At 38.9% G+C, this 25554-nt stretch overlaps 1 protein-coding gene across 7 annotated transcripts in view; it reads left to right on the plus strand.

Annotated features, from left to right (window-relative positions):
- Positions 1 to 25554, plus strand: part of AFF3 (AF4/FMR2 family member 3) — a 571747-nt gene that overhangs the window by 274196 nt on the left and 271997 nt on the right. For all 7 annotated transcript variants that reach the window (XM_045054068.1, XM_045054069.1, XM_045054070.1 and 4 more), the window contains one exon: positions 16348 to 16395. In XM_045054068.1, coding sequence (XP_044910003.1) covers positions 16348 to 16395 — 48 coding nt within the window. The remainder of the gene's footprint in view (positions 1 to 16347; positions 16396 to 25554) is intronic.

Below are 25554 nucleotides of genomic sequence, written 5' to 3' on the forward strand. Positions count from 1 at the left end.
TAAAGGCATTTTCTTGCTTAAAAGATTGAAAAGACACAGGAAGCAGGAGAAGTTGTATTGATCAGAGCTGACTGTAGACCTTTCGTTTTAAAGGCATGTGATGATGAAAAATAAGCACACCAATATCTCTATTAAGATTCTTTGATTTTCTTTTTTTGATTGAGGACTGCTAGGGTGCCTCCTCGGCTCAGAGGTGGTTAATGCAGCAGGCCATATTATGTCTGACTGCTGGCTTCCTGGTTCACATTTATCTGGGCTTGCCCTCAGTTATTGCTGTTCCCAGCCCATGACCTGCATTAAATATCTCTGTGACTTCAGGCTAGGAACTAGACTGAGATTTGTTCTGTGTTAGCTTTGCACATAGAACAAATAGAGGAAAATTTTAATATGGAAGGTTACACTATGCTATATTTAGAAAAGGATCATTTGCTCTAATTGTTGCGAAGTGTTGGCAGGTTATTAGTCAGTAGAGTAACAAATTCTGTCTTTCAGCTCAGAGGTACAGTGAGAGGTGAAGAAACACTTTTATTGGTACAACCATGTGTCTAGAAAGCATTTTAGGCTTCATCAAGTAAGTCTTTATAGATATTAGAGTTTCTGTGAAAAGGGACAGGAGCTTCATCTCTGCTGAATGAAAACTTTGATTTTTCTAAAGCCAGAATTACAAAAGGATTTTAAAGGTGAGGGTTTTTGTACTGTGGGTTGATATTTCCCACTTCTGAAGCTAGATTTTGCCACAGGCAAGCCCATGAGAAGCCTCCAACAGTGCTCAGAGTAGGAGATAAAGTGCTATAGAGAACAAACTCCAGCCCAAATGCAGAAATGAAAAAAAAAATTATTATTTTTTTCTGGTCTTCACAATACACCAAATGTTTTTCATAAAACATTAATATAGGTAAGATTTGAGGAGACAGGGAGAGAACATAAAAGTCAGCAGCTGGAATGTAGTCCTTACCAATATGGTAGGATTAGTTAAGTCCAGTGGAGGTATGATATTTCATGGGCTCCCTATACTCACCACCAAACCTTGGAAAAATCTTACCTGTTTTAACATGAAGCTTTATTTATGATGTATATCCTAAGACAAGGCTCTGCATTATAGGGTTAACTGTATAATAAATACTGCCTAAGGATAGTATTTTCCTCAATAATGAGTTTAACCCTTTGTTTGCTGTACCCTGTAGCGATGTAACCTTCCTGTCTGTGAAAATGAATACTAATTATCATTATAAACAGTTCTTCTCATTATGTTCCAATGGATGGCATCTTTTATAGCTTGCTAATTATACGCACACAGAACTGAAGTGCTTGAAGTTAAATAATGTAAACAGGGTTGTAATAGATTTTCATGTTGAATTCTTTTATTGATTAATTGTTAATTAAAATTTCTCAAATCTCTACCCAATTAATCCATTTAATTTATTAGATACTGTAATAACTCTGATTCATACTTACAGATTGTATTTATGGAATATTATTTTTATTCTCTTAAAAGGATTTCTTCATTAATCCTTCATACAGACTTATAGTGCTATGCTAAACCAGAAGGTATAGAAATTTACCATTCAACATGGTAACCAAAATTTGGTTAGAAATGACCATAAGGATAGTCTTAAAGTTAGAGAGAATCTCACACTTAGAGGTGTGAGTTAACAACTAACTTCTGTTCAGAGAATCATTTAACTTCTGGTTGAACATGTAGTAACTCAAAAAAACATACCCATTCTCTTTGGATGGTCCTAATTGTGAAAAAGAACTTTCAGGAAGCTAAAATGACCCCTGCACTTTACTCCCATTGTTCCATACTCCCATGTCTGGAATGACCTAACATATGTTTAAACTCTTTTTCATAACAATGCCCTTTAAATATATAAGAGTCTAGTGTGACCCATTTAACTCTTCTCTTTTCATGACAGATTCTTTTATTTAACTATTCCACAAAGGCTCAGACCCCTCATCAGTCTTGATGTCTTTTTCTAGACTCATGGAGCTTTCAACTCAGCAATGAAAGGAAACATTTAAACATAATACTAGAAGTAATGAGATTCTCATAGTGGAAGGAAAAAATACTACAGGTTTATAGGTAGGAAAGGAGGTAGGGGAAGGGGTTAACCTAGCCCAGTGTTAAAACCTCTCTAGGTTGGTAGCTATAACAGCATGTGCACCAGATGAGCAGATTATAAATATAATGCTCCATCCCACATCCCCATTCCCCTTACCCTGTTCTAGGTTTCCCCCATAACATTGCATTTTCTAGCATACTATATAATTTATTGATTTATTATTTTACTGTCTCCTTTCATTAGAATCTAAACTCCATGAGTGCAGGAATTTTTTTCTGCCATGTACAGTTATGAATTCCTAGCATCTAGAACATGCTAGACGCATAAAAATATTTACTCAACAGTATTTATTCCTTAGGTGTGGCTATTCAGTTATCTACCAGTCCATCTAACTATACTGGCAACCAATTCTTATGTTTCCATCTCACCTACTGGGAGCTCTTGTAAGACCATGACAGATGCCTTGAAGAATCCAGATACATTATATTTAAGACCAAGGAAAATTGTAGAAATAACATCACCTGGTCTTCGTGAACTCACGTTGGCTTCTGGTAATCATAGTTTTCTTTTCTAAGTATGGAAATGCTCTCTTTATAATTCTAAAATAAAATAATTATTCATAATTATTTAGTGTTCAGCTCTCATGTGGAAAGAACCCTGCTCAATGCCCTGTATAAATGTATTGGCTCATATTTAGTATGTGCTGTTATCATCCCTGTTTTACGAATGAAATCCATGAAGTCTAGAGAAGTTAGGTAACTTCTGCGGAACAAGTGTGAAGTGGTTTAAAGCATTCTCGTAGTATTCCCACCTAACTGGCACTTAAACTCTGTCTTAATTTGTTCTACTCCTTATCACTTTGAAGATCATTCTTGATGTGGAAGCAGAAAAAAGATAGACGTTGAATTATGTTTTTTTCTGGCATCTGTTGATGTTGTGCTATTTCACACAACCCCATCTACCTAAGCAGTCACTGCCCCCTTTTTTTTAATTACTCAGGGATAATTGATGAACAATGTTATATTAGTTTCAGGTGTGCAGCATACTGATTCAACAGTTCTATACATTCCTGAGTGCTCACCACAATAAATGTGGTCACCATCTGTCGCCACCTGTTCTTACTCTTTACACTGCCTTACAGGTTTTTCAAGTCCCTCTCTGGTTGCATGTTTCATTAAATAGTCTGTATCTTTTATTCCTTTATGATTGTTAAGTTTTGGGGTGTTCTTTTTTTGTAGCCTAAAGGAAAGTGGTTTCTAAATATCATCCACCTCCCAGTGTTAGAGATCGAGTCCATAATCAAACATGGCACTTTATGTATTGGCATGATGTTAGAAAGGAGGGTTTAACTGAATGATTTGTTTCTTTTTGCTTTTCCTGTAGGCCTTTCAGCCATAGTGTTAGATAGAAAGTAACCTTGACAAATTTTCATTTATACTTGCTGACTTAATCTGACTGCTCTTGTTGGTATTTGTGACAAAATGATCATTTTTTATTAAATTGCTAAGTTGTTCCAACATAATCTTGAGTGTGTTTTAATTAGATTTCAAGCCTTTATGTTATATATTTTATATTTATATTTTATATAATCATTATATAAAATATAACATTATAAATTATAAATATAAATTATATTGTATATTATATAATATATTATAATTTTATTATTTTATTACATTATTTATTTATATTATGTAATATTATATATGTAACTATATAATATAATATTACATTATATTATTTATATTGTATATTTTATATTTATATATTTTTTATAAATACGTATATATTTTATACACACACACATACATACTGTTAAATTTTTCTCTGTTCAAAAGAGAGATTATTGGTACAGAAATTTGCCTTACAGATCAATTTCAGACTCTAACAATCTACTGAGAAAAGCCAAAGAAACCAAAGGTTTTTAAATCAAAAAGTGACCTAAGCAATATAGTCTTGTTCTCAATGTTTCCCAGTATCTGAAGGATCTCACACATGGTGTTAGCTAACATTGAAGAGGGAACATCTGCATTCTCTCCAAACAGAATCGTGTCATAATGATCTCAGGATATTTAAAATGTGGTATTTATTTCTTATTGAAATTTTTGTTTTTGAAAACTTTTGTTTTTCTCCCTCTGGATTACAACTCCAAGAGGCTGTGCTACCAGTGAGAGTGTGAAGATACAGAGAGATTGCCTTCTTACTGGGCTTTACACAGAAGCTTTGGAATAGGGATAGAAAACAGTTTGCCATCTTTTTGGTAGGGTCACAGGAACTGACGTGTCTCTTCTCTTCCTGAATTGTTCAGCAAGGACCTGGAGAGAATGCTTTATCTGGTGATGTTTTATTTGGAAATTCAGGAGTCAATGGGCATTTCCAGGGGCCTTCTGAGCCCTGCCCTGATAGCAGAAAGGCAGATGTGTGGATTAATACCCAGGTTCAGCCCCAGGTACGCCAAGTTCCACAGGCGAATAAACTCACTCTGTCTTACCTTGGGGCACAAATACAGGTTTTGAAGGAACTGAGTATTTTCTAGGAGTGGAAGGGAAAAGATAAAACCCATTGCTGTTATGACAGATCTCCTTCCAATAGCCTGCAAATATTTTCCAAGACTAACAGTTAAAGCCACATTAGCAGAATACAGAATAAAAATGCTGTAAATTCACGCAAGTGAAAAAAGAAAATCTTTAAGTATGGCATTGTAGGTAGATTTTTTCTGAAAAATATAAAACTTTGAGTATTAAAAATTCCTCACCAGCCAATAGAAATATGTACCAGTTTCTCATGCTTTTCAATGCTGCCTGCTCCCACCTCTCAGGTCAGCCTCATTTTCAGATGGATTTCTTCATTCAGCTTTTATTTACAGCATATCTCCTCAGACAGCATACACAGAAGCAGTTGATGTCAAGCACAGAAGTAATGAACTTTATTCTGGGGGTCAGCCAGACCTGAGACCTTGGGTAAAGGTGAGATGATCATGGAGAAAGATTCATGAAGAAACGTGACATATTAAGAGTTACTTGTGAATCTGTCCTTTATTTCTTTTATCCAAGTACATAAGTAAACTTAATAGAATGTGCCAAACAGAATATTGTTAAATACATAAGGCCACTTCTGCCACTTACAGTAGTCCATAAGTATCTTTCATTGGCTAATTTCTTCAGTCATGTCATATTACTCTCCATCTTATAAGCTTTTGTGTTCAGAATTCCATGATTGGAAAAGAAAACCATGTTCCAACCATAAATGACAGTCAAATGTGTCTTCTCCTGTATGTTTTCCTCCATCATTTAAGAAAACAAAAGAGAGGCGCCTGGGTGGCTCAGTTGGTTAAGCATCAATTTTGACTCAGGTCACGATCTCATGGTTCATGGGTTCAAGCCCCACCTCGGGCTCTGCTCTGACAGCTAGGAGCTGGGAGCATGCTTCAGATTCTGTGTCTACCTCTCTCTGTCTGTCCCTCTCTCATTTATGCTCTCTCTCTCTCTTTCTCTCTCTCTCTCTCTCAAAAATAAATATTTTTTTTTAAAAAGGAGAACAGATGTTATAGGGATGCCCTATCAGCAAACCTTCTTCTACCTACAGAAAACACATGGTTTGTTATTAGATTATATAGATAGGGTACAGGACAAGATTCAGAAAAATGTTGAAAAGGAAATGGCACATTTCCGAAATCTTACTGAAGTCTGCCTATTGTATGAGGGTTAATAACGTCAGCACTGTCACTTGCCTGTGCCTGTGTGGTCTTCCTCTCACTCAGAGTAATGACTGCACAATTTTAGATGAAAGAACACAGAGGTCTTGAAGTGTTCTTGTCAATGTCAGATTATAAGTGGAAAGCACGTGTTCACTACTACTGTTATGTGGTTTCTTTACCCAGCTTTGACAGGACAGTGGAAGACAGCTTTGCTATACACTATTCAGGCACTTTATTGAGACATGACCCTGTGGAAAAGCACTCAATATCAATCAGTGATCAAGATGTAAAACTACTGTCTCTGGTTCTGATCTCTTTATGCCATCAATAGATATTTGACAAGGTCAGTGCACTGACAGACCATTTAACTTTCTGAAGACGAAATGCACGTTTAACTACAAGCTTTGATTGAGGTTACTAATTTTCATTATAAAAATAATATCATAATTGAAAGACCTTGTCCTGTGTCTAAGAATTTGATAGAAAATCAATTATTAACTCTTTAATCATACTGCCTGTTGATAGGAGCCTAATACAGATACCAGTATGGAGATTAGGGAAGTCACATAACTTGCTAATGGTTTTTGCAGTAATGTGTATAAGCTTAATTTTAATGAAGTAAATACATGTTGATGTTCTAAGAATTTGTCTTTAAGATAACTCTGGCAATTTATTTGGGAGGGGTGAAACAGGTAAAGCAAAGACATCCCTTTGTAATGTAGATGACCAGCCCTATTACTTATAAAGTATGACACTTTAATTTTTAAGAGTCTCTTTTAAAAAATATATTGGCCTTTTATTTATTACTTCATTCAACAAACATCATCAAGCACCTACTACACATTGTACAAAGTACTCTGCTGGGAACTGGTCATAAACACATGAATGAGAGATATCATATCCACTGTAAAATCTACTTATTTATCAACAGTTTCCTCATTCTGTTCTTTTCAGTTAAGTAAAGTATTTGTTAGTACAATATAATCATATTTAAAAAGCTAATGTGGGGGCATCTGGGTGGCTCAGTCAGTTAAACATCCTACTCTTGATTTTGGCTCAGGTCATGATCTCACAGTTCGTGAGATCCAGTCCTGGGTAGGGCTCTGCACTGATAGTGCGGACCCTGCGCAGGGTTCTCTCTTTCCCTCTCTCTCTGTCCCGCCCCTCCCTCTCTCTCTCAAAATAAATAAATAAACTTTAAAAAATAAATAAATAAATAAGCAAACAAACAAATAAATAAATAAATAGCTAATGTGAAGGGGAATGGGGAGAAACTGCTTAGTTGGGTACAGCATTTTACTTTGTACTGATAGAAATGTTTTGGAATTAGAGGTGATTGTGATTCACAATATTGTGTACTAGATGTATATACTAAATGCCACCAAATTGTATACTGTAATGCAGTTGATTTTATGTTATGTGACTTTCATCTCAATTTTCTTAAGTTTAATGCAGTTTGTGGTTTGTTTCTCTTGATATATTTATTTGGCTTTGTATTGGGTATTAGATTTGAGAGGTCTAGCTTGGTCCCTTTCAGGTCTTTTTTGTAAATTTTAGAATTCTGAAGATTTATCTTATGGGTTTTAAACCTTTCTTTGAAGGTTCTTCCTCATTTATTTTTCTTGATATTGTGGATGGGATTTTTTTCATACTGCTACACAGAAGAGCTATTGAGCTCCTTAGTTTATATCCAGCACTTTTTTTAAAGTTTATTTATTTATTTATTTATTTATTTATTTATTTATTTATTTTGAGAGAGAGAGAGAGCAAGAGAGCAAGCAAGCACACTGGGGAGGGGCAGAGAGAAAGAGAGAGAGAGAGAATCCCAAGCAGACTCCATGCTGTCAGCGTAGAGCTCAACTTGGGGCTGGATCTCACCAGCCATGCAATCATGTCCTAAACCGAAATCAGGAGTTGGCTGTTTAATTGACTGAGCCACCCAGACGCCCCTGTGCCCAATACTTTTTAACTTCCCTTTTCAATAAGATTCCCAGTAAACTCTTTTGGATTTTTCTAAGTATATGATCAAACATCTATAGGTGGAGATAATCCCAGTTTTACATATTTTCCTTACTGATACAGTACTTTAAAAGGGCCCTAATATTAAATATTAAACCATTTTGCATTCCCCAGAATCCCACTAATTATTGTGACATTTTATTGAATTATATTTACTAATAGTCTGTTGAGAATTTTATATTTATCTTCATAAGAGATATTGATTATTCTCTTATATTAGGTTTTTATACTAATTTAATAAAATCACTCATAACTTTACATTACTGTCTACTCTGGAAAAGAAAATATATGGAATTAGTTTCCCTTGGAACTTGGAAATACTTCACTTTAAAACTATCTGATTTGAAGCTATATTTGAAGATAATTTTAAATTTAATCTGCATTCTCAGGGTTATAAGTCCAGTCTCTTTTCTTTATTTAAATCCTTTTTTTCCCCGGAAAGTTGCTAATTTCATAAAAAATTTTCAGTTTTAGTATTGTATTCTTTTTTAATATCAATATCAATATCTTCTTATAGTCCCTTCCATATATTTTATCTTCTTCTTATATCAAATTATGTTTATTTGGGCTTTCTTTTTATTTATTCATTTTTTAAATGTTTTAAGCAAGGGAGGGGCAGAGAGAGAGGGAGACAAAGAATCTGAAGCAGGCTCCAGGCTCTGAGCTGTCAGCACAGAGCCTGACCCGGGGCTTGAACTCACAGACAACGAGATCATGACCTGAGCCGAAGTTGGACGCTCAACCGACTGAGCCACCCAGGCGCCCCCTGGGCTTTCTTTTTATTGAACAGATTTTTAAGTGACTTTCTATTATTGTTTGGGTGGTATGTTTTATTTTTGTTTCAATAAATTATATTCTGGCCTTGTAAACTCTACTGATTTTTCATGTTATAAATATTTCATTGGTTTTCCCTATGTGTTATTTTCTCCCTTTTATATCTCTCTTGATTTTAAATTTTTAATTGATTGCCTAGCACCTAAATTTTCTCTCAAAACATAGTGTAATTTTGTTAGTGTGTGAATTTTTCTCTAAGAATATTTTGGGGTATCCCATAATTTTGTTTGGCAGTATTTTAATATTATTTTTCTGTAACTATAAAGACTTATTTATAAGTGTGTGATATTTGTTTTATTCTAAGAATTCTAGAAGGTTTTTATGTCTATACAGTGTTTAATTTATAGCTTCATTGTTTTTCTTTTAATTTTTTTTAACATTTATTTATTTTTGAGACAGAGAGAGACAGAGCATGAACGGGGGAGGGTCAGAGAGAGGGAGACACAGAATCTGAAACAGGTTCCAGGCTCTGAGCTGTCAGCACAGAGTCCGATGCGGGGCTCGAACTCACGGACTGCTAGATCATGACCCGAGCCGAATTTGGATGCCCAACCGACTGAGCCACCCAGGCGCCCCTATAGCTTCATTGTTTTGATAACTTGTGGCTAAAGAGTCTGGGCTATAAAACAACTACTTTTTTGGAATTTTTTTCATCCTATCGTAGCTCAATATATGACTACTACAGCAATTGCCGCTTTGGTAACTGTCTCATGTATGCTTGAAACACTGGGATTCCTGTCTAAGTTCACAGTACCTAACAATTCAGCCTTATTCATTTTAGTTAATTTTTAAATTTTTCTATCCCTTTATATAGTTTCTTTTGGAGGAGGATACAGCATCCTTTGTCTATTTAGGAATGATAAGGGTGGATTAAATACTTCCAACCATAATAATTCTATTTCTCTGCCTTTTTCCTAGCATGCCTTATTTTGATGCTCTGTTACTGCCTGGGCTATTTTTTTCCTCATTCTGTATTGTGCTCTTCAGTTATTTTATTATTTTATTTTATTTTATTTTATTTTATTTTATTTTATTTTATTTTATTTTCTGTGAACCATCCTTTAGTTGATATTAGTATTGCCACCATCAGCCCTCACTTTGTTTGCATTTTTATATATACCTTTGTACATCTTTCTTTTCTTATTTCTCTTTTTGCTTATATTTCCTCTCAGTATATAAATGTCTCAATGATGGTGTAACAGTAGAATCAGAGAGGAAGGGATGGATGTGAGTGGCAGAGCAAAAGAGCAGATTCAGGAGATAAAAAGGGACTGAAGAGGGATGAAGTGGGTTTTTAGCGTGGGTGGGAGCAGAGTGTAGCCCTCAAAAGGGAAGGAGTTAGGTTGGGTGTAAGACAGGTTAAATTCGAAGGAGAACTGGCCAGCTGCCTCCCTGTCCGCATGTGACACTGGCCTCAGGTGAGGCTGGGTTACAGCCAGTGGATGAGCTTCCCATAGAATTATGATGATCCCTGAATTCGAGCTTACATCCTCGCCACTGCTTTGGTGGCATGGATGGCACACACCTAGTTTCTTTGTAACTTAGTTTTTCTGTAAATCAAGAATAGTAAGGCTTATTTAAAAATACTTCTGTAGAAGTATTGAAGAGTGTGCATGTGATAAACAATTTCTAAATGCTTGAGGGCCTTTTGAGTGCTTGCAGACAAGCAAAGGCATCGTGACTTTAAAGTAGCTTTATTTTAGAATGAAAGTTCCATCTTAAATATGTCTGATGAAGAGTTAAACTATTTTTGAAAATAGGACGTGTGCAGCTTCATCTATGCAGCGAAATGCCATTTCCCACTGATTTGATCGAGCCTTTTCTCCTTAAGCCTTGCTTGCTTCTTCCAGGGCTCTGTGCTTGGCATGGTAATTAGGGACTTCTGCTCTCACTGATAGGATGCTCCTGGCTATTTCTCCAGCTCTACTTTCCCACAGCTTAGCTCCTTACATTTCCCTGGCAGAGTGTGTGGTGTGTATTTTTAAGTGGTAGGATTTGAGGAAAGCAGTTCTGTGAAAAAGGAATGTGATAGACAAGGCTGTAGAGCAGGAGAATCAGCTGGGGTTGCTAGCTTTTAATTGAAGTTTAGTTGGAGGTTCAGTGAGGTGAGACTGTTATGACAGATTTCAAAATGTAATGATAGGAAATGGGGTGGGTTCATCAAAGTCGCAGTAAATACGGAGCAACAGCTCAGCAACTCAGCATGAAACAACAGCTACAAACCCTTAAAAAAAAATAGAGAGTAATTAAAATGTGCATTGTGCAGTCCTTCTTCTCAGTGGGTACCTTTCCAGGGAAAGCAATAACTTTATTGTGAAAAATATAAACACAAATTTAGAGATGTAAATTACATGCATGTTTTAATCTGGTTCATAAACACTGAAAGTTTTGAAAACGTAAATATAATCAAAGTACCCAACTGCAGCTGAAACCAGATTTGAGAAAGACGTCAAGAAGGTGAAAGGCCTTCCAGTCTCCCCCAAACCCTCACCCTCTACTCACCCCAATCCTACCTGCTTACCCCCTTTTGTGTATTTGGAAAAGAAGGGGTGGGATTCTGTCTTTCAATTTCAGGGGACACAAAAGCTTGTCTCCAATCTGTCAACGTCACAGAAGGGTTTGTGGTTTTAACCCTTTCTGTCCATTTTCTCTTCTGTCTCTTCCCCCTTTGGTCTATGCATGTGATGTTGGAGGTTAGTAAGCCACAGAGTGACTAAGTGTTGGATAATGTGCAGCATGGGAATTTACCCAAATACTCTTCAGATTCTTTTATTTCTGTACTTCAAGCATGACAGTGACCTCAAATTGTACCAGTTTTAAGGACTGATCTTACAGAGACAGATGACATAGTAGAAAATGCACTGAACTGGTGTTGAAGAAATGTGTGTGGGTTCTATCTTGACTTCCCCTTCCTGCCAGAATGACTTTGGGCAAAGTCTTTCACTTCTCTGGGCCACAGTTTCTCCATCTGTTAAAATCACTGAGTTGGCCTAAAATGAGCTCTAAGGTTCCTCCCAATTCAAACTTTCTACAGTACTCTGCCTCACAGACCCACTCCAACCAAGATGGGATCCTAGAGATTCCGATTCAATGTGGTACTCTTCTTAGGTCCCTAGGTGTTTCCAGGAGTAATTAATGTTCCAGAGGAGGCCCAAGATTTCTGCCAAATACTCTCCATACTGTCATTTAAGCCCAGGGCTTCCTGACACTGTTATTTGAAGTTGTTTGTCCTGACTTCAGTCCTGGTAATTTCTCAGCTTTAATAAGGGTCCTTCCTAGTAGGGAAAGACCTGATGTCTGTCCAGACCGTCAAAACTCATGGTTGGAGCAGTCATTGGGAGGACCCAGTGTAATAATCTTACATACTCCATCTACAGGGATGAAGGACGTATTTGAACAGGCATCTGTACTGTATTTCTCTCTCAGTGAATTCCCTTTTTAGAATAGGATAGTAGAAATTTATAGGATTACAGGGAGAAATACCCATAAGAGCAACCTGTCATTTATATAAATCACTTGAAATGAAATTAAAGTGTGGTATTCAAGGGAATTGTAGTTTAAGGAATCAACCCAAAGTTTAATTTGAAGAATGTTTTTACTATGTTGTGTATCTGGGTGAGTCTACCAAGTGAACATGAAGTCAAGTTTTTCTTGATTGATCATTTTAAGGTGGAAAATAGAAAGTTACGTGAGAACTTAGCATTTACTCTGCCAGTATGTTATGCAGTAGAAAAGAGTTGGGACTTAGAAGTAGAATAAGAGAAATGGTTGTAAGTTTGAAGACAGGTTTTCCAGTTGAGATCATTTATCCCCACTGCTGAATTCCAAAGGAGATTGTTCCAAACACCATTGAGCCCTGGCCGGACTGAGACTGTTCCCTACAGACTCTATGATGATTGCCTGAGGCTGCCCTGGAAAGGAAGTAGGTTTGGGGCAGGTTCAAACAAGAGCTCTTTGATCCAGTTGGATTGGAGTGTTAGAATGGTGAAGTTTCCAGAGCAGTCCTAGGATAAGGCACTGGGGAGGGAGTTATTAGATGTGTGTCACCAAACTGGAACTTTTGGGTAAACAGGAGGGATGCATGCAGGAAAAGATAATGAAATATTATTAAAAACATTTGGGTCTCCTAACCTGTCATGCTTTTTAAGACTATTTTTTCTTGATTTATAGTAATAGACATGTACGTTGTGTTCTTGCACTGTGAGCAACAGTGGCTGTGCCTTATGCTTTTTGTTATTAATCTTTTAGTGATGAACCAGCATGAAGTAATTTATACAAAGAGAATGTTCCTATTTTAACTAAAAATTACCAAATAACCCATAAGGAAATTAACCTTACCTGAAAGTTCTCAAACTATTAAAGACCTAAATATAAAAATTAACTGTAAAACTCTTAAAAATAACAGGGGTACATCTTTCAGAACCTTGGATTCAGCAGTGGTTTCTTATATATGACACCAAAAGCAAAGGAACAAAGGCAAGAAAGATAAAATGGACTTCATCAAAACTAAAAATTATGTACATCCATGAACTACCAAGAGAGTGAACATACACCCCATAGAATGCAAGAAAAGATGTGCAAATCATATATCTGATAAGGGTCAAGGATCCAGAATACGTAAAGAACTCTTACAGCAAACAATAGGAAGACACACACACACACACACAAAAACAGTTAAAAAGTGGGCAAAGGACATTTTTCCAAAGAAGATATGCAGATGACCAACATGCACATGTAAAGATGCTCAACACCAATAGTCATTAGGAAAATGCATATCAAACCTGTAATGAGATACCATTTTATACCCAGTAGGATGGGTCCTAACAAAAACAAAACAATGCAAAACCAGAAATAAACAAGTATTTGTGAGGAGTTGGAGAAATTAGAACCTTCATACATTGCTGGTGGGAATATAAAATAGTACAGCTAGTATGGAAAACAATTTGGCAGTTCCTCAACAAGCTAAGCGTAGGATTGCCATATGACCTACTAATTCAATTCCTAATTATATACCCCAAAAAACTGAAAGCAGACATTGAAACAAAAATTTGTTCATGGATGTTTATAGAAGTGATATCACAATAGCCAAAGTGAAAATATCAAAATGTCCATCAATTTACAAATAGATAAACAAAATGTGGTATATCCATACAGTGGAATATTATTCAGCCATAAAAAAGAATGAAGTATGATACATGCCATAACACAGAGGAACCAGGGCGCCTGGGTGGCTCAGTCAGCTGTGCATCTGACTCTAGATTTTGGCTCAGGTCATGATCTCATGGTTTGTGGGATTGAGCCCTACATCAGGCTCCACACTGACAGCATGGAGCCTGCTTGTGATTTTCTCTCTCCTTCTCTCTCTGCCCCTCCCCAGCCAAATAAATAAATTAAAAAAAAATGAGGAACCTTGAAAACTTGAAAACATTATTCTAAGTGAAACCAGCCAGACATAAAAGACTACATATTTTATGATTCCATTTACATGAAATATCCAGACTAGAAGGATCCATCAAGACAGAAAGTAGTGGTTATCAGGGGCTGGGGAGAGAAGAATGGGGAGTTCCTGTTCAAGAGGCATGGGGACTCCATTCAGGGTTATGAAAAACTTATAGAACTAGATAGTGGTGGCATTGTGACTGTATTGAATGCCAGTAAATTATACACTTTAAAATGGTTTAAAATGGGGGCGCCTGGATGGCTCAGTCAGTTAAGCCTCAGACTTCAGCTCAGGTCATGATCTCACAGTTCGTGAGTTCAAGCACTGCGTCGGGCTCTGTGCTGACAGCTTAATGCCTGGAGCCTGCTCTGAGTTCTGTGTCTTCCTCTCTGTCTGCCCCTCCTCTGCTCATGCTCTGTCTGTCTGTCTGTCTCTCTCAAAAATAAATAAAAACTTTAAAAAATGGTTTAAAATGGCAAATTTCATATTTTGCATATTTTGCCACATGCATGTATGCGTGCACACACGCGCGTGCACACACACACACAGACACACACACACACACAAGAAATTTCTAAACTTATATAAACCTTGTAGAAACCCTGGTAATGAAATACCTTTGACAAATGAACTCAGATTTGCCAACAGATTATATTTCAAACACAGCTTTGGGACTGGGGAAAGTTTCTGGAAGTGAAAATGTACGTGATTGAGTCAGGAGTCCTATGTCTGGTCCAGGCACTGCTGTTATGTGGCAAGGGACAAGTCATGTAAACTTTATGGGCCTCCATTAGGGGACCTGGACAAATTCTGTCAATCATGTGTGGGACCTTTTCAAGCTTCCCATATCTTCATTCACTCTGCCTCCTTACCCAGTATGAAGGGTAGAATATTTCAAACAGAATGCTCTTCCACCAGGTGAAGGGGGTGAGGTGGCACACACAGGGGTGGTTAGGGTACCAAGGTGTGCTCTTTGGCAAGCCTTTGCAATATTCCCAAATCTTGGAGCCAATTATGGTACTCCTCATATTTCTAAGACTACAGGAAGTAGGTTCATTCATTTCTTCATACAGTGTCCACTAGCCAACATTTACTGCGCATACTCAGGACAATGTGAAGCACAGCTGAAAGACCCAGAGCCCCTGAATTTGTGGAGTGTATGTTCTGTGGGGAGGAAGTATCATGAAATAGCTAGTTACTGAGTGTGATGAGTGCTCTGAAGAAGTAAATGCGGCTGAGGATGAGTACTCCAGGCTTAGCTACGGCTGCTCTGAGGAAGTCCTGGTTGACCTGTTATCTACAGGGCGACTTGGAATTAACCAGGAAACCCAGGAAGGGGCACATTTGCTTCCCTGATGGAGAGAGAACTGTGAAGAGGATGGGAGAGCGGGTTTGGAGAAGACTATGAAGACAGCCTCGTTCTAGAATGTCACGCTGAACTGTGGACAGCCTTGTTGAATTAAAAGGCCAGGGAAAGTGGCTCCCTGAGACCACAGTGGGCACTTCTACCAGCAGATGCTGCTTTCATGTCCCCACCATACCACTTCCTGCGCTCTGAGCTATGGAACCAGCAGTAACCACACAGCATTACTGGAACTTAAAATGCTCCCCAGTGTCGGCTCTGACCTGAAGCCACCATTCCTCAGAGTCCTTAACATCTCCACAGCACAGGGCAGTGTGGGTCACAGAACAAGTGGCTGTGGAGTATGACACCCAGCATGCTGTGCGAATGTTGAGAGGATATTTCTCCTTTTGGTCTTTCAGTTTTCTGCTCATCAAACCAGTAAATCTGGGCTTTGAGGATGGTGGAACTACCAGACTTTTACGTAAAAAGTGGGGACAGACTTTTACTTAAGCCTTAGCAAGCCACTGGACTCGGCAAAGCCATTGCATGTATTTGGTAGGTGAACTGGTTCCACTTTTGCAGTGGAGGCCACATTTCCACACATTGGTAGAGCCCAAGGTGAAGAGCTCACACCTGTCTGTCGGCTGCTATCCTCCCAGAAGCCTGCCCTGCCAAGCATGGCCATGACTGGAGGGCCCCGAGCTAAAACTCAGGTGTATGCAGTGCTCCTGGCTGACCTGTCCACTGTGCCACAGAGGGGAGGGGAGCAGTCATAGCCGTGACTCGTGCTGCCCCATAAAGGAAAGGAGCTCATCAGTAAGCCCCACTTCAGGCATCCCCGGTCCAAGCTCAAGTTTAGAAGCTTATGTGTCATCTTTTCTTTGTAACCATAAATCTGTGCTCTCAGGCCTAATTCTGTTGTGTTTTTTTTTCCCCCCTTTGCTTTCAGGAGAGTAGATCTGGAGACACAAACAGCTGTGTTGAAGAAATAATTCGGGTAAGGAGATTTTTTTTTTCTTTTTACAAATCTTACCAATTGGTTGGACTAGATCCCAAATAGAAGGAGGCATGTGGCTGTGTTGTCCAAGGAACCTATTGTTTGCTTCTTGTTTGAGGTTTACCTTTTCTGAAGGCAATCATATAAGTTGTCCAAATATTGCTTTACAAAAGCAATTCTTCTTTTAGAAATCTAGGAGTTACACATCAACCCAGTACCTTTGTACAGGCTGAGGTGACACTGTATTAAAGTGATCAGCTGGGAGACAGAAGAACAGAGTTGAGATGAAAAATATGGTTGTGCTTACATTTGGATGCCCCCATTTGTCAGCCTACTATTTAAAAGCATCCTTTAATAGTCCTTACTTCCCAGTCAGGCAAGGGTTGCCTTGTTAGTTTTCTCCTAAACTTAATTAGAATCAGAAGCACTCTGACAAAGAGGTGATGCTCACTGTCTGAAAATTTATTTCCATATTGTTTTGCATCTTACCGTTTTTGCCTATTACTGTCTGACACTGTCCTTTTCATCATCATCATCATCATCATCATCATCATCATCATCATCTCTAGTAGATACCCTCCATGAACCAGTTTCACACCCAGATTCACTTAAGCTGGGCTCTCCTGCCATATTAGTGTTTTCTTGAGTATTCAAACTTGTAATCAGGAAGTCATCTTCAACCCATATTTTTTCTTCACTCATATTTATTCAGGGGAGTGACCTAATAATTTACATTCTCAAAAAGCTGATATTACACTGGGAAAAACACCAAGACAAATTAGACCAGATGGGATGGCAATTCCCTATAAAGAAAAAACCTTTATTTTAATACGTTTCTAACTTTTGGACATCCTACACACTTTTTCTTGAATTGCTAATGAATGACAGTAATATAATTATTTGGTTTAAAAATTTACATTAATCATCACATTGTTTTCAGAGGCAGATTTTTTTTCTTCCTGGAAAGCATTATTTCATAAACCTTTTAACTCTCAAGTTAAGCAAAATAATTAATTGAAGTTTGATCTGTTGAGTTCGTAATGATTTTTGTTTTTCTGGCAGAGATTAATATAGAAAACAGTTGTCAAAGTGGGTAGCTTCATTTCTGGCATTTAATATATGTTAAATAAAATACATATTGTATTTTATATCTGTATTATCTCTAACCTGGAGCTTTGTTTCAGATTAAACAACAAATAGTGTGAAGTGCTGATATACTTGTCCTATTTCTCTTTTGACATACTTTCACGTTTGGAATCCAAATATTCAGTGATAAAGCCATCTTCCTTTGATTGGTTATGGTATTTATGTCAGCAAAATGCTAATAGCAGTACACATCTCTCCTTTGATTTCACTATTTTTAAAATCCGACCCCTTCTTATCCTTTCTTATCTTTTCTGAGGTTATGGTAGAAATCTGTCATTTGACCTTTCTTTGCCGCACTCCAAACAAGGCTTAAAGTGTGAATACAGGCTTGAGCAATTCACACACCAAAACGGTATAGTTTAGGTAACATAAAATTCACTTAAACTGAATGCTGCCGTCAAGAGGTTTAAGGCATTTTTTTTTCAGAAGAGGGCTGAAGAAAGCCTTATACCCCCTCATCCCATTCCTACTTCCTGATATTGCCCCTCATATTCCACTGGCACTGGCACTGCCACAGCCACAGCCTGCCTGGAATCAGTCATGGAACAAAAGGGAAAGTCTGGACCAACCAGATCATTGATTTGTAAGCATGTGCAAAGGGCAGTGGAGATGATGAACTCATCAGAAGATAGCTGAGCTCTCTTTCATGTTCTGATCTTCCTAGAGCCCATGATGAGTGGTCCAGGATGGGAGATAGTATAGCGTCAGAGGAAACAGAGGTGATAGTGGTGCTGGTGTTGTCCAGGTGGGCCTTTTCTCTGTCCTCACCTGTCAACCTGTGGTGTTAGTAGCCTTAGTCGTTGCTGAGGGAGCTCCTACATGATCATGCCAATATTCCCAGTTTTGCCTGGAATGTTTTCCTGGCTGTCCTCTGCCTCGCTCACACCAGTCATTCTTCAGGGCTGTCTTCCCCACTTGTCCTAAGCATGTCCTCTCTTCCAAACACAAGCACAGGAGGCCTTCTCTGTTACAGCCTATTGTATTTATTGTGTATCTGCCAGATGTCAGTATTCCTCCCACACCATGGCCCCGATGTCTGGAATTGAGAATCAGGATCTTGTTGAATGAATAAATAAATAAGTGAAGGAAGGAAAGAATCCTCCAAGGGAGAAGGAAGAATATCATTGTGATAGCTCACAAACAGATTCCATTTACTCTAAATCATGGGCATGACGTATTGGCTTAAAAGCAGTGGGTTCCCATGGATAGGTAGTCTTTATGGAGCCCAGTTTTCCTTGTCACTTTCTCTCCCCTTATGATCAGCGAGGTAAACCTAATGTGGTCCAGGTCACCAAGGTACTTGGTACTTATAGCCATCTCTCTCTCTTATTGTGGAGAATGAGCAGGTCATAAAGGCGCCTTAAAATAATGAAAATTGAGATATTCATTTAACAAGTGTTAGCATATCCTTTCCATGTGGGAGGTACAGGGAGAACAATAGCAGGCCAAACAGACATGACCCTTTTGAAACCAGTGATGTGCTGGAAGATATAGATACTAAGTTTTATTTGTAATCTTATAAATAAATGTCTAATATTAATTGTGACGAATACTCAGGGTGACTCTAATTTTAGGTCTTTCATGAGGAAGCAACATTTGGACCAATAGTTGGAGTTTGAATAGAAAATTGGTATAGGAGAAAAATGTTGAGGCTGCCAGCAGAGGAACAGGAATAGTTTGGCTAGTTAGGGACCCACAAAGGGCAGTGAGCCCAGAGTGGCTAGAGTGTAGGTGGGAAAACTAGGCAGGAGAAGCCAGGTAGGGCTGTTTCTTCTCAGTCATGTTTAAGATATGTGTAGGGGAACCAGTGAAGGAGCTGAGCCAGAGTAACGTTATCAGATTAGCTGTTTAGACACTCTACTCTGACTGCTTTGTGGAATGGATTGAGAGGAGAAGGGGAAGAAGAAAGAGGAGAGGCTGTTGCAGCTGTCCAGATGAGAGATGCTTGGTGGGGCACTCACGGGCATGGAAACATTGAAGGAGATGCTGGTTTGAGGGGGAGGGATGAAATAATTAATTTTCTGACATGTGGAGTTTGAACTACCTTTGAGGCAATCCAGTAAACATGGAGAATGTAGATGAGCATACATCCGTCTGGGGCTCAGAACAGAGGTCTAAAGCTGCAGGCTAATTTTGTTTGTAATAAAAGCACAGAAATAGGTTAATCTACCCAGAGAGAGGAGAGACCGAGAGGCAATGGAAGCTGAAATTCAAACGTGTAAGGGTCAGGGAGAGTAGGATCCCCTTGCAAATGAAAGTAAGAGGGCATGACTCAGGAAGTCGAGGAGTAATAATGGCCATGGAAAGTCCCAGAATCCAGGGAAAGAGAGTTTCAAGCTCAACAGTGTACAGGATTTCTGAGGAGAGAAGAGAGACAAGAATTGAAAACCACTCTATGGATTGGACAACAAAAAGCTCATCAGTGGTTTTATTGCATGCTGTTTCTGTGGAGTAGAGGGGGCAGCATCCAGACAAGAGAAAACTGAGAATATAGCATCAGTGAGTTGAAAGAACTTTTATGAGGAAAGGCCATGGTTCCCATTCAGGGCCTTTCCATCTGCAATCAATCCTATAGATAATAACAGGTACCAAATGATGAAGAGCTAACATTTGTGGAACATTTATTACAAACGAGGAACTGTTCTCAGTTTCTTGCTTGTGTTAACTCATTTAACCATCACAGATGCCCCATGAGTCAGGCACTGTTAACATCCCCATTTTACAGAAGAAGGAAGTTGAACACAGCTTGCCCAAAGTCATACAACTAGAAAGTAGTAGAGCTGGGATTTTAACGAGCACAGTCTGGCACCAGCACCCTCTCTATCTTATCTGTCAAGCTTTCTTATTTAAATGAAGAAGTCCCCCTGGCTCAATAATGAAACCACTCAGGCATTTTGCCATGAAAGGGAGGTTTCCCGTTTCCACGTGTTTATGATTCGGAAGTGCCAGATCATGCATTTGTGCACTTGAACTCACAGAGGTTTTATGGCCAACGTTATCAACCTCATCTTTAAACTTCTTCTTCCTTTCCTCTCTCTTATTTTTGCTGAGGTGACTGTTTTCAAGCCATTTGAATATTACATTATATTCTAAAGTGTAATTATTTTTTACTCTTACTCAGAGAATTTTAACCCTGGGACCTAATAAATCTGTGTATTATTGCAAAATTCAGTTAACCGAGGGAGAAATTATAACTGAGTTCTATGAAGATGGGCGACACAAGCTAGGAACCCTCATGGCTGACATATGTTTGTAAGAGACAGTTTTTTAAGTTACACTATATTTCATTCTTAAAGGTTCCAGTGCTGTAATACTTAGGTGCTTTCTGTAGCATTATCCATTAACGTAGAATGGCATTAACATTTGTTCAGCAAATAAAATCCGTTTACAACTTAATGGGGTTGTGCAGGGCTGGAATCTAGGATGCACAAATTTTATGCAAGACCGCTTTAGATGGAGTTGTTGAGGAGTACTACTCATAGCGTGGTGAGCCTTCCTAATAAAGAAACCAATGATTGAGATTCTGGTTTGGGCTCAAAGGATGAATTTAGAGACAATTTCCACATAACATCAGAGCCGATTATCTTCTTAGTTTTCATCTTCAGTCACTAATTCAGTTCCAACTTCATAGAAATCTTTATAGTGAATATTTACATAGAGTTGCATTTCTGTTGGTAGGAAAAGGGTAACTGGTACTTGTTTGAATTCTGGAGACCCACATCAATTTCTTGACACTACAGTTGAACAACTTCTAGCCCAAAAGGAAACTCCTTTCCTAGAAAGTTAAGGAGCCTGCTGGACAAGATTTTTGGTTTTGATTCTGGGAGATCTGTGAGTGAGGACAGCATTGAAAGCACCATTGTATGACGTGCACATTATTGTGGCCCCCTGACATGTTCAGACCCTCATGGTGGGCCAAGACAAACCTTGTGCTTAAAAGTCTACATTTAATGAAAATATATTAGCCACTCTATAAAAAAAATAGAGAACAAACAGACAACTTGTTTTAAGTGACCTATTTGGGTCATTTGAAAAAATGGACCTCAGTCCGATCTCCCCTGCTTTAGACCAGATGGGCTTTTTTTTTTTTAAACGTTTATTTATTTTTGAGACAGAGAGAGACAGAGCATGATCGGGGGAGGGTCAGAGAGAGAGGGAGACACAGAATCTGAAACAGGCTCCAGGCTCTGAGCTGTCAGCACAGAGCCAGATGGGCTTTTTTTTTTAACTCATGCTCTTTCCTTTATTAATTATTTCATTTGTTTCAAACAGTAAAGATTTTGTTAGTGACAAAATGAAGCCCACAAATGGCAAAATCAGTCCATGTATAGCTTTTCAGGAGCCCCATTAATACATCCCATTACTTGTTGTAGTGAAATAAAATCAAAGCAAAAGTAAACTTGATGTAGGCCTAGAGAAATTGACCAGACAAAACCTACAAGTCTTGTCCAAGATGAATTATTGTTTGGTAGTGTTTTGTTTTGATTTTTCTTTTCATATTTGATCATCTGAATGGATAGAGACAGAAATACCACAATTTATATTTTATTTTATAACCATAGATGCATTTTTAAGAGATGTTATTATGCTAGTCCTTTTGGCCAAAACCACAAACCCTACTTAAATGACTCCATTTCTGCTTGCCAAGGGCATTTTTGTACCTGTGAGGAGTATCCATTGGCCTGCTCCAATGTTTCAGGGCCATTTGGCTACACTCTGTAGACTTTGCGATGACTCTAGAGGTGTTCAGTTTCTAACAGACGTGAGGCAAGAGACCACTCTAAATCAGAATTTGCTCTGAGCCCAGAGATTTTGGGGTGATGGCCAGAGGAACCTCAGAGGTCCAGAAGCTCCTGTTGGGCACAAAGGGCTTTGCCTTTCTGTGTTTACCTGTCTTGTTCTGATGCATACCATTAGAAATTACAAAGGCATTTACAGAACCATGGGGATAGAAGCCCAAAGGAATGTTAGCAGCCCATGTAGCTAGAGGCATGTGGGAATATACTTTCTGCTCTGACAGTCAAGAGTGAATTCTGATACTTCAGCTGATATCTTTTCATGGGTGTTTGTCAATATTTTACTATGAAGGTGCTGACTGAAAAAAAGAGGAGATAACACAAATGGCATGTTAACAAAACCTAGATGCCATGGGTGTCATGGAAACTAATGGTGCTGTGTGCCTCCTGCTGTACCCAGGCTGGTAAAGACTAAGAGATGTGCAAGGGAAATGTGTCAGCCAGCCAGAATGCATGAAGAGCTGGGCTTCAGGCAAGGTCAAAGACCCAGTTTCAGTTTCTCAGGAAGATATTTGGAGAGTCTCAGCATTACATTAGAGGACCAGAAGATTAAAAATACTTGATTTTGTAAGTGTTCTGTTGCTCTTGCCTTATAAGGTACATCAAGAGATCAAAGAAATGAAGAGATTGAATGTCACTCAACAAGTGGTAGATTTACTCTGTGCTTTTAAACACTTGTAAGACATGCAAAAGGGACCAGATGCTTATAGAATAAGAGAGAGAATGTGGGGAAGAAAACAAACAGCTCCTCTGAAAGGTGCTTTGCAGAGTCCTACCCCAGCAACATGGGAGTGTAGGAGGGTGGGACAGAAGCAGAGACTGCGGTCGACTGTCAGAGTATATGTGGTCCATTGGATTATACGGTGTCACCCATCCATGCCGCTCAGCTTTTCACAGCACCTCGCGGTATTTTGCTTCTTTGTATTTCAGCGAGTTATCATTTCCAGAAAAATAAGTGCTTAACCTTGGATCACATAGAGCAAAGCTTGCAAATTCTTATCTTTATCCAAGAATGAAGTTTACCATTGCAATGTGTTTTTTGTTTTACTTACAGAAAATACCAAGACACAGATTATGATGTCTGATAATACTTTCAAGTGTATAAGTTCCCGAAGAACATATTTATTTTTAATCTTTGGTTCCCTTAAGTGCTGTTGTTCAGCAGTACAGTGCTACTATTTAGTGCTAGCCATTTAATTTGCTTCATGTCCTTTGCTAAATTTACCTAACAGAACGAATGCAATTTTATTTTTTCTTTCCTATTTCTGTGCTTAAGTATAATATAAGCATATGTGTTCATTGGACTTTGAAAACCTTACCAAAAATCAAAACGGATAATTAGTTATATAATTTTTATTTTAAGTCCTTTTATAAGGAATATTTCAGAGTGCTAATTAAAAAGCACAAAAACAGGGGCACCTGGGTGGCTCAGTTGGTTGAGCGTCCAACTTCAGCTGCAGTCATGATCTCACAGTTCGTGGGTTCGAGCCCCGTGTCGGGCTCAGTGCTGACAGCTCAGAGCCTGGAGCCTGCTTCAGATTCTGTGTCTCCCTCTCTCTCTTCCCCATCCCTGCTCATGCTCTGTCTCTCTCTCTCAAAAATAAATAAACATTAAGAAAAAAAAATTTTTTTAAAGCACAAAAACATTAAAATATTAGCCAAAGTGATATTAGTACTTAAAATGTGCAGACAAATAAGATTCTCCTTGTTTGTAAAAGTATTTTTGGTGGGTGATGTATGTATAAATGCATGCGTGTAACCTTTGTGTCAGGAAATTTCTGGCATAAAGAGTCCTGTGACCTTCTTCACCTCTACCCTACATTTTATGCTTCTCTCTCTCTGACTTAGAAATTCTCTCAGGCAGCTGGTTGTTGCAAACACGTTCTTGAATACAAGTCACTGAAGACCTCTTCCTACTGTTTCCACCCCATCAAGATTCCATAAGGGCATGGCCATCTTTCCCCCAGAGAGCTTGCCAATTTTAGCCTGTGACTGGCACAGCCATGTGTGAGGCACTGCCCTCCTTTGAGGAGGGTCCCTCTGTGGACACGCCCCTCCATTAGCAGGGCACCATCGTGCTTGGTCCCTTGTCTGCTCTCAGAGCCTACATCAGCCCTGAGTCCCTCCAGGACTTCTGGGATGGAGCAGTGAAACCTTTTCTCTAGCAGCCAACTCTGGGGCTGGATTATGGACCCCTCTAGGCACCCAACCAGTTGTGACCTCTCATTTATGCTGAATCCTACTTCCAGGGCAGGATCACATTAGCTGGCCTGTGCTATTTCCCTTAAACAGTGACTTGCTCCCACTAGAGCTCACTGTCAATGTGGTCTTCACCAGGCATTGGTGCTCTAGGTGTCCTGCAGTCTCTCCACCTTTGCCCAGTCAGTGTTCCTCAGTTTTTTCTCATTATCCTCTTCTAAGGAATCTTACAAGACACTCTTCCTAATTGCTACTCAACAAAATTCTAATACCACAAATATATTGTACATCTATGGATGGTACATGTATCTGTGATTTATACATAGAGAGTAAGACTTTTTCATCCCCAAGAATGAGGTTGATCTGGCTTAGCCAAGCCATTCCCCTTGCTCCACACGTCTGACATCTGCATCTCCTTCCTGCCTCAGCAGGAGCTCCACCTTCTCTGGAACTCAGGAAATAGATGCTATTAGCATGAAGCCCTCGTCCTGCTTGCTTCACTGGCCAATTTGCCAGCCTCTGTCCTAGGCGCTGGGGGTACTGCAGTGAACAAAATAGGCCTAGACTCTGCCTTGCCAGACTTCCCACGTTCTGACCTTCTGACAGACCTGGAAACTTACCTGAATCTCACCTACCCCTCCTTCCCTCTTTCCTGACTTCTGGCCAATCCCTCTGCCTGTGCTTTGGAGTCCCATTCACTACTGCAGCCAATTCAAGAGCTGACAAGTGCCCTCCAGCCCCCATCTATTGTCGTGTCTTGTCCTCAGGGTAAATATGTACACATTCTTTCCATCTTTGGAAAAGAGTTTCTTCAAATCTGTACTCCTTGTGGCTCTTCCCTTTTTCGGTAGACTCCCCTGGCAAAAGTCCCTATGTGCCTTCAGCTCCACTTTCTTATCAACCCACCGCTGTCCAGTTTCTCCCCATCCACTCCTCTGAAACCATTATACCAGGGTCAACGGTCCAGGATAGCTTCCCACTAAGCTCAGAGACCATTCCCAGTATGATCTTTTGGGGG

Source organism: Felis catus, chromosome A3, assembly GCF_018350175.1.
Source record: "Felis catus isolate Fca126 chromosome A3, F.catus_Fca126_mat1.0, whole genome shotgun sequence".
NCBI lineage: Eukaryota > Metazoa > Chordata > Mammalia > Carnivora > Felidae > Felis > Felis catus.